At 44.6% G+C, this 14,133-nt stretch overlaps 3 protein-coding genes across 3 annotated transcripts in view; 1 reads left to right on the forward strand and 2 right to left on the reverse strand.

The window, feature by feature from the left end:
* Positions 1-4,501: 4,501 nt before the first annotated feature.
* Positions 4,502-5,342, reverse strand: LOC308156156 (hatching enzyme 1.2; the record flags this gene model as incomplete). The annotated part of the gene is made up of 3 exons (XM_080529512.1): positions 4,502-4,587; positions 4,869-5,041; positions 5,185-5,342. 3 exons carry the CDS (start codon positions 5,340-5,342, stop codon positions 4,502-4,504), a joined length of 417 nt encoding a protein of 138 aa, XP_080385638.1.
* A 2,008-nt stretch (positions 5,343-7,350) lies between these two features.
* Positions 7,351-9,828, forward strand: zcchc9 (zinc finger, CCHC domain containing 9; the record flags this gene model as incomplete). The annotated part of the gene is made up of 5 exons (XM_080528508.1): positions 7,351-7,833; positions 7,985-8,135; positions 8,256-8,348; positions 8,518-8,586; positions 8,723-9,828. 5 exons carry the CDS (start codon positions 7,351-7,353, stop codon positions 8,833-8,835), a joined length of 909 nt encoding a protein of 302 aa, XP_080384634.1. The 3' UTR covers positions 8,836-9,828.
* A 431-nt stretch (positions 9,829-10,259) lies between these two features.
* Positions 10,260-14,133, reverse strand: part of acot12 (acyl-CoA thioesterase 12) — a gene marked incomplete at both ends in the record, with an annotated part of 4,439 nt that continues 565 nt past the window's right edge. The window contains 14 exons of the mRNA XM_080529513.1: positions 10,260-10,400; positions 10,547-10,673; positions 10,776-10,904; positions 11,110-11,243; positions 11,388-11,471; positions 11,687-11,750; positions 11,843-11,898; positions 12,105-12,255; positions 12,358-12,477; positions 12,611-12,799; positions 13,088-13,233; positions 13,355-13,456; positions 13,666-13,726; positions 13,882-13,951. Of these exons, the coding sequence (XP_080385639.1) occupies positions 10,260-10,400; positions 10,547-10,673; positions 10,776-10,904; positions 11,110-11,243; positions 11,388-11,471; positions 11,687-11,750; positions 11,843-11,898; positions 12,105-12,255; positions 12,358-12,477; positions 12,611-12,799; positions 13,088-13,233; positions 13,355-13,456; positions 13,666-13,726; positions 13,882-13,951 (1,574 nt within the window). The remainder of the gene's footprint in view (positions 10,401-10,546; positions 10,674-10,775; positions 10,905-11,109; positions 11,244-11,387; positions 11,472-11,686; positions 11,751-11,842; positions 11,899-12,104; positions 12,256-12,357; positions 12,478-12,610; positions 12,800-13,087; positions 13,234-13,354; positions 13,457-13,665; positions 13,727-13,881; positions 13,952-14,133) is intronic.

Consider the following 14,133-nt stretch of genomic DNA (forward strand, 5'->3'; position numbering starts at 1 on the left):
CGAGGCGTTTGCAAACTCTGACGTTCATGTACAATAGCACAGCGCATGAGTCAACTGGCTATGCACCTTTCTATCTGATGTTCGGGCGTACTCCTCGTCTCCCTGTCGATATACTCTTCCGGACAGTCCTGAATGATCCAGCTGTGGTCAGCTACGACAAGTATGTGATGTCTCTTACGAAGGATCTGAGAGAAGCTATGGTCATAGCCCAGGAACATGTCATAAAAGAACAGCACCGTCACACAGAGCTCTACAACAGACGAGTGAAAGGGCCCACCATTGACGTCGGAGACCGTGTGCTGTTGGCGAACAAGAGAGAGAGAGGAAAGAGAAAGGTGGCTGACCGTTGGGAGTCTACTGTATACACTGTGGTGGATAGGAACTCTGAGACTCACACATATAGAATACAAGACACTGTCACTGGACGAGAGAAGGTAGTCCACCGTAATCTATTGTTGTTGGTGAACTTTCTGCCGGTGTATGATACGAGTGTGATCTCTGACCCAGTTTCATCCCTGTCTGCTGTTCATACATCAAATGAGCCAAGTGACATGTCCGTGTCGGAAGTGGAACAGGATTCCTTGCCTGGGGAAGTGAGTAGAGGAACCGCGTTCGAGTCGGAGAGAGTGGATTCCTGTCCTGGGAGTGAGGGAGGGGAGGTTGAAGACATGGAGTATGGGGGTAGAGCTGTTCGGGAGAGGGATGTTCCCTTGACTGTTCCAGAGCCCAAGGATCCCAAGGGAAGAACCCTGGAGTGGGTCACCCAGTTACCATTCCCTGACCACTCACGGACAGAGGCTACTAACACTGTAGTGTCTTCAGTCTCGTTTGCCCCTCAGAGGGTCCCCGAGCAGATGGCTGAGGAGCAAATGGTAGATCAGTCCATTAACTCTGATTCTAGATTTGTGGTTAGCGCTGATGATTGTACTGATGTTTCTGGTAACACAAATCAGACAGATGATGCTAGTGACACACAGCGTACTGACACTCTAGCTTCTGTTACACAGTGTGAACATCCTAGTACAGTCACACAGGTCAAGTCCAAGTTTGGTCGCCTTATCAAACCAGTTGACAGATTGATTTATACTATGTCAGGACAAGACATTATCCAAGACACTAAGTCAAACATTCCAGCTGTTTGTAGGTCAGTGTTCCAGGCTTTCCACAGTTAGATAAGCCGAAGCTCAGTTCAGTGCATGTATACACTGTGCACACTGACATCCTATGACATATAGGTTTGTTCGTTATTCTGATTGTTTCATAAGAGGTTGTGGCCTCTTGAAGGCTAGTAATACACAGTGAAGGAAAAAAAAAAAAAAAAAAGGGTCTTGTGGGGTGTAGAACGCATCCTACCGCCAGTAGTTGGTTGGAGAGATAGTTTACCTCTCTTTCCACTTCATCCTTATAGGATACTTTTCAAGTTGGCTGTCCTGTCCTTTGGCGGCCCTATGTAATAGTGTAAAAAGTAAAAAGTAGTATTTAAATGTATAGTTGCTGCTCAAGGTTGGCGAAATTCAGGGGAGGTGGGTGTAACAGAGTTGGGAATGTATGTTTAGTTGTGGTGAATGTAGATGAGTTTCGCCGTGCTTGAGCAGCCCTGGTTATTGTTGGAGCCCCCCTTTGGAGTTTGGGTGTACTGCAGGTCTGCGCGTTCTTTTGTCCTTCTCTTGTTGCCGTACTCACGGTGGTACCAGAAAATGGCCGCCATCTTAATGGGTATGTGCGCATGTAAAACGCTCCTCGTGTTTTGTTGTTTGTATGGAGAATCTTGTAATGTAGGGTGAAAATGTTGGTGTAGTACTGTGCTGTTTGTTTTTACATGTATTGTGATGTATTGTGATGATGTGAAACAGAACATTTATTGTATGTTATTTTGAACGCGCAGATTCACAAGAGTTGCAGAACAGAGAAGAATTGTGTTTTATATGTCTTCTCTGCAGGTATGTTGCGCCACATGTTGTTTGTAATTGTTATTTGTAATGTTTGAGGGAAATTTGTGTTCTTTCTGTAAGCAAATTATCCTGATGTAAAATATACATAGACGGTGGTAGAGAAAATGGCCGCCATCTTAATGGATTCACAAGAGTTGCAGAACAGAGAAGAATTGTGTTTTATATGTCTTCTCTGCAGGTCTTCTCTGCAGGTCAAATAAAAGAATTGATTGAAAGAAGTTTGGCTGTTTGACCATCGTTACACGTACTCCACTTTTAATCAAACGTTGGGATTAACAAACGGGAGAATGTGCACTCCATACATAAACTGGAGAAATGAGCAAATGCGACTCCGATGGCAGAAGGATGAAACTCGAGAAACGCTCTGAAATGTATACCATTGTGTAAAATAAATCGAAATATTACCTCTCATGCATTATATATGAAGAGTTCCCTCGAGTGCACACAAAAAAACACGATAGGATAATAAATACAAACGGAGATATCTGTTTTTGCAAAACAACAATGCTTAGTTACAGTTTAATCAGGAATCATATTTAATTGGATCTGTAATTAATAAACAATACTTGCATGTTATGAAATGTATTCTCATAAATAATAAGGTGAACAGTAGGACAAATTACGTTTAAACTGATGCCGTTTTCGATGCCTCAGTTCGTCAGAATGAGTGTACAGTTTCATATATTGTTATGTTTGTTGCGCAGAACTGTTGTTCTTTTTTTAACCTTTCTTTTGCCTTCATTGTCGCCATGCAGTCAGTATGGATTAATATTAATTAGGGGCGTTTCACTGACCATATATAGGCAACTATGGGCAAAGGGTGGAACAAGAGGCTCCCTCACTTGTGCTCATTTAGAGTTGATTGTGATTTATATTGGGTCGTATGAGCATCGCACAATAAACTGCCCCCCCCCCCGTTTCTTTACATATTTCATTGCCTTTGCATACTGTATTTTATTGTAATGCCAATGCCAATTTGTTGTGTAATAGTTCAAGTGAAATAGTACTCGAATGTACGTTTTTAATTTGTATTGCTATGATTTGTATTGTGTCTCACAACTCCATGCGAGTGGTCCTCAACTTTTTAATGCACCTTTTGTTGCTGTTCTTTATACCATACCTGTTTGTTGAGGAGTGACACATAAAGATCTATCTATCTATGTAGGCTACGCAAGAGTTTCACGTCAAGCGCTCTCCATGGTCCTGAAAGTAAAAAGAAAAGTGTCCCCCGATGTAGCTACATCCCCCCCAAAAAGACGACGTCATTTTCCACAAAGGGCACAGAGTAAACATTAATGAGGCATAATCGCAACAGTATAACCATCACTGAATTTCCAAAATAAAGCAATACATTTACATCAACCTACAATAAAATAGCATTTAGTTCATACATGGGGTATCAGAGAGGGTGTAAAGAAAGCCCCTTCATGGCTACAACCAACTGACATCAACACTGACATGGAGGAGGCGACAGCTCCTTTCCATCCCTATAGGCGAGTTCTTACACTAGCACTTTACTGTTTGTAACAAGATTGGCCTAACCCCTTCATGAATCTGGGACACACCTCTTTCAGAGGTAAACAGAACATTGCTTGACTGGAAAATACAGCATTCCAGTATCGTAATATCCAACATATCATTAAAGACACTCAAAGTCAAATAAAATGACCATTGATCACCTCTTATGAACAGAAACCTTTATTTTTTACATCTAGACACAATGAGCTGGAAGAACAGGGGAAGATAGTTACTACCACTTGCAGCATCACAAGGAGGAAAGAGTAAATACACAAAACCACAGAAGACAAACACTGACCAAATGTGTGGTCAAGCTCCTCAGAAGTGGTCTCCTACCCTGGTTAAACAAGCTGGACAGGCTCTAGTTAGACATGTCCGGAAGTGTCTGAAAGTCTCCAGGACCAGGGTACGCCATTAGTTGTAGCTTCATTAAAGTCAGTGTGGGGTTGAGATGAAATCTTCCAGTGCATGTCTGGTGTCTGCAGTATTGAGATCTTTTTAGCTTAGAAATCACTTCGCCACCCCAGTCTGAAGCCAGTCTGACGGTTGTCATCATTGCCCTAGAGACATGAAATGAACATTAAGAACTTCCTCTTGAAGGAAATAATACAATCAATTAAATCAGAGTATGACACAGGCAGATGAGAATATAGTGTGTAATTGGTGGGTGTGTACATGAGGCGAGTATACAGTACGATGTGTTCAGAGAGCGGGTGTCCTTTACCACAGTGGTAGAGCCGCCTTAATCTTTCATGGTCCAGTGCACTGAGGTGAGATCTTTGGCCCATCACCGCCCCACCCTGCCTAGCAAGCATGGTGGGATTCCGGTCTTTAGAGAAGAAAAACCTGGTGGAAAAAAACGGTTGTGGGTTCCAAGAATTTAATGTTATATTGACAACAAGAAATGAATGTCACCTTTACCACCTGTCTACTTAACACCGTACAATACACAGTATTTCAATGGATTTTGACATGCCTGTCACAACGAAAAACCAGAACAATAATAAGGAGCAGAACACAAGCAGTCAGACTTACTTCCCATAATGCATGATTGAGTCGAGGTCATAGGGCAGATTTTGAGTGTCCCCTTCTTTCACCAGGAAGTTCTTCTCTCTCCCTAAGGGCAGATTACAGTGGTATACAACTCCTCTTTCATTATGCATTACAATGAATCAGTCCTCCGATTTCTACCGCCGCCAGCCTCCCCTCACTCCTATGTCCAATTAGGTCCCATTTTTTTAAAATACCCATCCAATCCTTTTTATATACAGGAGGAGGAAGTGGAGCACAATTTGATATTAGGGACTAGAGTGCTTATGATAACAGAGCAGCAACATGTACGATGATTCACAGTGTAAAAAGGGCCAGTTCTACCAGCGTCCTGTGGATGTGCAATACCTTTGCGCACGCTGCCCCATGCCACGCTGACGTATTGGTCACGGTCTGACCGTGTGTGTTCGTGGTGCAGACCCAAAGAGTGCATCAGCTCATGACACAGGTTTCCAACGCTACAGGTCCTGGAAAAAAACACTGGCTGGGCCCCTCCTTGACAGCCCACGTATGACGCACAGCTAGAGGGGGAGAAAGACGGGGGTGGGTTAGGGAAAGAACAGAGATGAGAGCACTGACTAGTCAGATAAAAGCAGGAAAGAATCAAATATAACTATAAGACACTATTAATGGTTGAGGACTAGAAAGGCAGTTTTTGACTCACCCTCTCCCTTTACGTATCTTGAGGTAGTTCATCTCTGTGGTGTGTATGCGGAAGCGTATGCAGGTTTGCTCCGAGATCATCCTGAAGGCAGCCAGGATAGTCTCCCCTCTGGCTACTGAAGTAGTGAAGAGACCAGAAGCTAACTCGTCAGTACACATGGTTGATTTCTCAATACGTTTGTAGGGATGGAAGTATCTGTTAAAAGACTATAATTACAACAGGCTTAGATACTCACACACAGTACTACTGATGGTGTAGGGTATTGTGACAATTCCGTTTGTCACTGGCCAGAGAGCCTTCACAGCATTTCGGTCAGTCTTTGAGAGAAAGCAACAACCCATCTTAAAGCCTAACTATGTCCAAACGTATGCACTCGCTCTACTCAGTGTAGAGCACTACAAGGCATGCAGGCTTTTGTTAATGACCTACTGGTCATTAACCAACCACACCAGTGTGTCATGGAGCTCTCCAGAACTGAAGCTGGAGACCACTGCCCTACAGCCTTCCAGAGACAGAAACCAACTCTGTAGCACCAAATTACAACAAGACAGTAAGACTGCCCACTTTACCGAAAACAGCATGTCTCCCTCGTAAGCCATCATGTCATCCACAAGCTCTGTGAAAAGAAAGAGGAATAAACCATACTGGCATCATACAGTATGCCTGGCATCACTGAAACTGCACAGGGCACTGAAACTATACTCCTCCACACTGGTTTAAGTGTTGTTAGTGGCACAGCTAGACCACCCTGAATCAAGCTGCAGCAATAGAGCATATGTTTTTCAGTCGGCACAGATCTAATTAAAACAGTGACTGAGTAGTCAAGAGTCAGCTGCATTGTACCATCACGTGATAGCTTACACTCATTTTCAGCATTAGTCCCTAGTTAGACTTTCAAATAAGAAACCAACTGAAATTGTTTCTAGAGAGAGAAAGAAAGATGACAATGTTTGGCAATTAGTAATCAGTGAGCTACCCTCTATGGTCTCAGCACTGGTCCCCATCGGGAAGCTTGTTGGTTCCAGCCCCATCATTGGTGTCACCTCAATGGAACCATTAGAACCTAGGGAATTTGGGATAACGTTCAACTTGCACACTGAAAAAAAATACACATGAAGCCATACGCAAACTTAAAATACTGATTTTTACCTAGGTCAATGAGCATAATGTATCCTACCTGTGGCCAGGAGCGTAGCATTGGTGGCGTTATTTATGGGAACCCCATCCACTGGAAAACAACATTGTTAAATGCGGCATTGAAAGGGAATAATAGCCTGCTGTAACATTTGGCACCTGCAATGGCCAGGAGCATGTGCATAAATTAAACGCAGACATTGTGAGATAATGGATCATCAATATCTACCTTTGACAATCCAGATCATGATCAGAAACAGCAACATGGTCGCACCAATTAAGGTAGAATACAATTCTACAGAGAACGGGTGTCCCTTTAACACAGTGGTAGAGCCTCTTGTTTAGTTGGCGAGCCGGCTACTTAATAAGGTCACCAACACAGGTGTGATCTATTTGTGTAATCACTTCATCCGATTTACCTTCGACTCAACAGTAGATGGCAGTGTGCGTCTCGTGGATCGCTCGAATGCCCACTACATGCGCCTGTCGAAGAAGAGGAATGTAAGCGAGGACTTCCGGGTAAACAAAATACACATGTGTGCTATCCGATAACGATAGGGTCGTAAGGTACGTTTTTAAAAAAGTTTTATTAAATCCCTGTTTACATTTTCACTTTCCCCCCAGTTCAACGGGTTTTCAGTTACCTAAAACATCTGTAGCCTATTTGTGTATGGCAGCCAGAAATGATCTGTTTGAGCAATAGTGTTTAACCAATAACCACTATCAGATTGTTTGCTAGCTAGTTAGTCATGTCACATTAGCGAGTGCTTGTATCTAAGTTACATAAGGTGGCAATAATGTAATTTTATATCAGATAATCCCCAAAACAGCGTCTGCTTGGTATAAGGTAAACTCTTGTGCAGATCTGAGAGTATAGATCAGCTTAATGGACTAAGTCAGGACCCTTTCTGATATTTTCAAGTATGTAAGGTTGGGATGGATCTGGCATTGGACATAACCATCTACCTTTGTGTACTAGTTTGGCGTAACACTGCCTCTGTTCTCCCTCCCTATATACCAGGTGGTTCAGTCATGACGCGGTGGGCCCGAGCCAACAATATTCACAAACACAAACCTGCTGAAGCCACTCCTTGGAGTCAGCTCACGGGAGGAAGAGGAAGAGGAAGAGGAGCGGGTGGAGGAGAAGGCAGAGGAGGAGGAGGAGGAGGAGGAGGAAGGGGTCGTCCAAGCTCATTTGGGGGTCCAGGTTCTACCCGTGGTCCGCAGGTTTGGGGGAGAGGAAGGGGGGATGTGGACCACCTGAGGGGGACACGGCCTGGTGGTGCAGTGTTTAAAAAACCTAACCGTAAGAAGAAGGACTATGATAATGAAGATGTCAACGGGTTTCGGGAGTACCTCCAACAGAATGGGAAACCCTTTCCTAAAGACGGCGGGGGGTCGTCTGGGATGGGGATGGACCAGGAGTTTAGGGAGGAGCTAGACACTGCTCTGAAGAAAGATAGGAGGAGAGAGGACAGGAGGATAAAGAGACAGGACAATAAGAAGAGTGATATGGTGAGTGAGACAGACACGCTCACGGTAGTAGTGTTTCCTAAAAGCGACCCGTAGAAGTCGCTCATAAACACTGCAATTGACTCTTCTCCCTTCCCCTCTCTCCTTTCCCCTCTTTTCCCTTCCCCCTACTCCCCCACCCTTCCCTCTCTAGGTTTGCTTTCATTGCAGAAAGCCTGGTCATGGATTGTCGGACTGTCCGGAGGCTGACAAAGATGAGGAGATGGGGAGGGACATCTGTTACCGCTGTGGCTCCACTGAGCATGAGATCCAACGATGCAGAGCTAAAGTAGACCCTGCACTGGGTGAGAGAGAGAGAGAGAGAGAGGGGCATTAGGAAAACAGTTTTGGTGTATTTATACTGGCTCCCGAGGGATAAATCGCAGTACTGACTGGCTATTGTGTGTGTTGTGTTCTCTCTTTAGGTGAATATCCATACGCTAAGTGTTTCATCTGTGGAAAGACTGGTCACTTGTCACGGTCCTGCCCTGACAATCCCAAAGGAATGTATGCAGCAGGTAAACACACACACACACACACTCAATACACACACAGACACACAATACACAATCACACATAACTCACATATACTATATAGCACATGAAACAAGACAAGAAATAGTGTCTATGCTCTCTCCCTCTCCTCTCCTCCCCTCCCTCTCTTCTCTGTCGTCCCTCTCTCTGTAGGGGGTTGCTGTCGTGTGTGTGGTTCAGTAGAACATTTTCAGAAGGACTGTCCTGAGCACCAGGCTGCAAGTAAGTTACCCCTTCCCCCCTTCCAATGTTCTGGACATTATATTGATGTATGCATCCACCTCTTTGATAGTTGCATGCAAGACAGGTGTTGTGTTTAGTGTTTGATGTCTGTCCTGTTCCTCCAATCCCCTGTCAGCTAACTCTGTGACGGTGGGCTGGCTGTCCAATAATATGAGTGCCGACCACGAGGAAGTGCATGTGCCTGTGAAGAAAGTCCTAACCAAACCGGCCAAGGTAGTGGTGTTCTGACTGGCCAATCAACTCAGATGGCTCTTCGGGTTGGACAGGACCTTAGAGACTACACATCTCACAGTGCACCACATCACTAGTTGATACTCACCAGTAGGTCCTGAATCAAGGGTCATGGAACACTGCAGTATGACACCGTGGAGGTGAAGAGCTTCTCATTGCTACCTTTCTCATCTTCAGGAGATCTCTCTCTCTTGGCCTGCTCTTCTATCTCTCTCTCTCTCTCTGGGCTCTCCATATGTGTGGTGGCCTGGGAAAACCCGTCGGATGTCGCTAGCGTTCGTTTGTGGCAAAGAGCAAAAATAGATGGAAATCGCGATTTTGGCGATTTTGATATTATGTGGTATTTGAACTCCATACTACATTATGGTGAATAAACATTTTAAGAAAACAAAAGAGAAAGTACTTATTTTTATGTTTTTGTGGTGGGTAGTTTGCTAGAGAAACAACGTCACGTTGAACGTGTCTCATTCTCAGTTAAGCAACGCACGCACACATGAGCGAAAGGAGAGACGATACTTCCACCTGTGTTATTGCCAGTTTACTGATGCTCACAATAAGCATAAAGTAATTAAATCTTAACTAGAAGACACACAAATGGATCTGTCCCTCGCATACCGACGAGGCGAGCAGACTAACACCGCATCACAAGCAGACAAACGAGACTGGCCGATCTGCATAGGCTCCTCCCCCGACCCGGAGGAGAAAGGGGTAGTAATGACCTTTCACTTTTTTTTATGATACATTAAAATGCTCATAACTTTTTAAAATAAAGGGCTATCTCAGTCAATCAACCAATTATGAATAGCTGAGAACCTCTAATTTATGGAAATAAAAAATGTCAAAATGCCACCATGTGAAGGGTTTTCCCAGGCCACCACACATATATGGACTTGGTATGATTCATATGGATTGGGGCTTGAATTTCCCTGGAGCCAGTGCATCTGATTTAGATTCCATGATGAAATGAACTGATGTTATTAAATCATTACATTATTTCTATGTCCACCTTTTTAATAAAGGATTGTTTAAATATGATTGATATCTCTTTGTTCTGTAGCCGCCTTGTTTTTGTGGTCTTTGTGTGTGTGATTCTGTGATAGTCTCTGTTGGCAGTGATCCCCCGCGACTCCTCCTAACTGTCTTTGTATGTGTGATTCTGTGATAGTCTCTGTTGGCAGTGATCCCCCGCGACTCCTTTGTATGTGTGATTCTGTGATGGTCTCCGTTCGCAGTGATCCCCCGCGACTCCTAACTCACAGACAAGTACACCAGAGCTTAGGAATTTAGATTTTATTGATTATTTACAGAACAGATTTTGTTTAACCATGCATTATATTATATAAGCACAGTTCACCGATTAGTTTTTCTTGTGTAAACACCACCACAATGTGTGTGTGTGTGTGTGTGTGTGTGTGTGTGTGTCAGAAAGCAGTAACGATGAGGTCTCTCTCTAGAAAGCTGATGCAGGTGTTGGCTGTCTCCTCCATAGACTTAGACCAGCCAGCCAGATGCCCTGCCACATAGGGCAACACACCTGATGTCACCTGGTTATAATAACACACCTGAAGGGACAGAACAAAGTGGTCAATTATTATGAACATCAGGAGATTACTTGCAGATACGATTGAGTACAACTGACTTTGAGTGGCAGCTCTCTCTCTATTCGGAGGACGGACTGCATCTGAGACACTTGAAAAGTGGATGTTACCCTGCAGGTGTTGGGTCCTAGGCTGTGGATGAGGAAGCCAGCACACTTGACCTCACTACGGTGAAACCCCTCCACGGGGGGAACTCTCGTCACCGTAACAGACCTCAGAGCAATCACATAGGGGTCCCTGTAAGAGACACACACAGTTACAGTCTGTTTGACAGTCAAATAGGGGTCTTAGCAGGAGACGGGACATCAACACACACACACATCTGAGAGGAGACAGTACCCGTCTTTGCAGGGCTGCCTCTTTGACCGGAGAAACACAAAATCAGGACATTTGCCTCCGTTGACGGGGGAGCCCCTAACGTAGTACACTGTCTCCTCATCGTCAGCCTTCTCCACCTCCTCACAGCTCCTGCAGGAGGGAGAGGTTAAAGGTCACATGTTGACTTAGTTATAAACTCAGCTCAGAAGAAGATTACTTAGTAATAATCACCATGCAGTACACTATGAGACTGCCAGGTCATTCAGAGAGAGCTACCAGATCCAGTTACACCACAGTACTAGGGCAAATATAGACAGGTGGTTAAAGACTACTGGTGCAACTGGGACGGACTCACAGGTAGTGTTTGTCCCAGAGGAGTCGCAGGCGGAAGTCAGCCAATAGGGTGAAGGCGTGGAGGGCAGAGGTCATGACCTCCATCTGAATCCTCAAACAAAGCAGCTCCATCTCCTCACGGACATGCACATCGAACTGGTAGGGACAACAAACCATTAGCTGTTTTTATGATGCTCACGCTCCATATGTCACCCCCATGGAATTGTGTAGGACATATAAGATGATGTTCCCCGTTCATTATGCTCAGCTGCATGTCCTTGTGTCTATGTGTGTGTTCACCCTGTTTTGAATGCTGCTGGGCTCCCAGCCCTGTTTCCCAGCCATCACAGTCAGAGCTGCTACGTTGTTATAGCCTAGGTACACCTGCAGGGGGCAGTAGGAGGCAGCCAAGTCACCAATCAATCAAGTGTTTAGCCACAGAATATATTTTAGCATTCTTTTAACATTCCAATGCTGTTAATTGTGTAACTTCTATAAGTTATGGTCATGCTAACAGTAGCATATTTCAGACACTGAAGGATTGGAGGAGTGAAAAGATATGTGCACATCACTGGTTGTAGTCTGTGAAAGAAGCATACCTGATTGCTTTTATCCCATGGGACCGAGAGAGGACCCTCTTCTTTACAGGACAAGATGTACTTTCTGTGTGAGAGACGTATAATGGAAAGTAAACTTAACTGTAGAATAGCATAATGGAAACTTCAACTACACTTACAATTGTTATTATCTGCTACCTGGCCATGCGTATTCTCTTTCTCACAATGGCAGCAAGGTATCTCCTCTCCCCGTCCTACATACATAGAAAGAGTCAGTTGTGTGAATATATATAAAAAAAACTGAATCACTCTCAAACAATATACTGCATTGAGTTGTTTTATTTAAAAAATGACTACATGTTTCGGCCTGCTGACATGATCAAAAGCGTGTGTGTGTGTGTGTGTGTGTGTGTGTGTGTCTGTGTAACTATGTGACTGTGTGTCTGTGTGCGTGTGTTACCCGTGTGGTGTATGTGACGTCAGGGATGGCAGGTGTGTCTCCGGGAGTGTTAGCCAGGTGATAGATGAGAAAAGCACTGTTGATGTGTCGTGGCGATCCTTCAGTCCACTCCTCACCGTTATAAGCCTCTACACGAACACCCACCTCTATACTGCCAAGAGAGAGTTACACACACATACATACACACACACACATATGTATGTTTATATATACAGTATATATAAACACAGACACACACACACACACCTGTTACCTGTTCTGAAAGGCATTGTTGACAACAGCTTTAAACACCAGTCTATCTCCAACTGTGGACGGACCTCTGAACCGGAACATGTCTACAGAACGCAGGGTGGGATAGCAGCCACACAGACGACTGGAAAGAGAGAGAGAGAGGTTTAGTGTGTGTGTGTGTGTGTGTGTGTGTGTGTGTGTGTGTGTGATTGAGTGTGTGCATGTGTGTGTGTGTGTATGTGCATTTGTGCATGTGCTTGCGTGTGCGTGTTTACCATGCCGCCACTGTCGCAGCATTCTCCATCCAGGCCATGATCTGTCCACCGAAGGTGTTGCCATGGTGATTAGCGTGTGGCGGGAGGACCAGTTCGATGCTTTCCACACGTGTGATCTCTGTGGACACAGTCGGTGTGACGTCTTTCCTGATACACACACCTGGAGGGGTACAGTGACACACACACAGGCTGTCGGTTAAAATTAATTATTATTACACACACACTCACACACACACACACACACATACACACACACACACACACACACACATACACACACACACACACACACACACAGAGGGAGAGATAATTCAACAATAGGCCAAAACTAAAATAATATTCTATTGTACTGCACTGGATTGTGGAGGACATGAGTATTCTTGTACTCATGTCATGATAATGCCAAAGTCATTCACCAATTAAATCAAATGAGGGTATGATTGGGATTTATTACAGTTCAAGACCACAGACACACACTGACCGTTGAACCTTGTCTGGTAGTCCTGTAGTAAAGAGCTGAAGGCCTCTTCATTGTAGAGCCGGAGTCGACGTCTCTCAGAGGCCAGAGAATGCTGCAGCTCCTCTTCTGTAGAACCTAGAGACTCCACAGGACGCAACACAACCTGCACACACACACACACACACACACACACACACACACAATAATCATATGCATTAAGAGCGCCAATGACATGCAAAAAACACACACAAAGAAAGTGCTATGATGAGAACAGAGCTGCTAACCTTCTGTGGTCCCACTGGTTTTCCAACAAATGTAGAGAAGGCTACACACACCGTCCTCTGAACGGCAGTCCTCACATCCTGCACTGATACATAGATCCCCACCTACCCACACACACACACACACACACACACACACACACACACACACACACACACACACACACACACACTGTGGTTGAGGTGTAGAAGATTGTAGGTGAGGAGTCATTGCACTGCTGTTACCCTGCCCAATCCATGTTTTGTGTGTGTGTGTGTGTGTGTGTGTGTGCGTGTGTGTGTGTGTGTGTGTTTGTGTGTGTGTCAATCATTACCTCCATGCTGGTAGTGAAAGCTCTGTTGACTCTGGCTTTGATGCTGACTACCTGCCCAACCCTGCAACCAACCCAAACCAACAATGTCATAATAATTAGAATATTTAAGACAGACAGACAATTTATTGGATACAATGTCAGTACTATTCCAGTCCTGCTTGAAATAGTCTATGTCTGAAATAGCACACATAGGGAGGTTTCTGTGGCAAAGTGTACCAGACTGTCGCCTCAAACTGAATGTCATCCAAGGAGGCTGTGACACACGCTATCCCAGCATGCCTCTCAGCTGAAAGAGAGAGAGAGAGAGACAGACAGTGAGAGAGAGAGAGAGAGAGAGAGAGAGAGAGAGACAGTGAGAGAGAGAGAGAGAGAGAGAGAGAGAGAGAGAGAGAGAGAGAGAGAGAGAGAGAGAGAGAGAGAGAGCAAGATGGGCATTATCATCATGGAGTCGATATTAAACAATAAGGT

This window comes from Nansenia antarctica (genome assembly GCF_963989245.1).
Source record: "Nansenia antarctica genome assembly, chromosome: 4".
NCBI lineage: Eukaryota > Metazoa > Chordata > Actinopteri > Argentiniformes > Microstomatidae > Nansenia > Nansenia antarctica.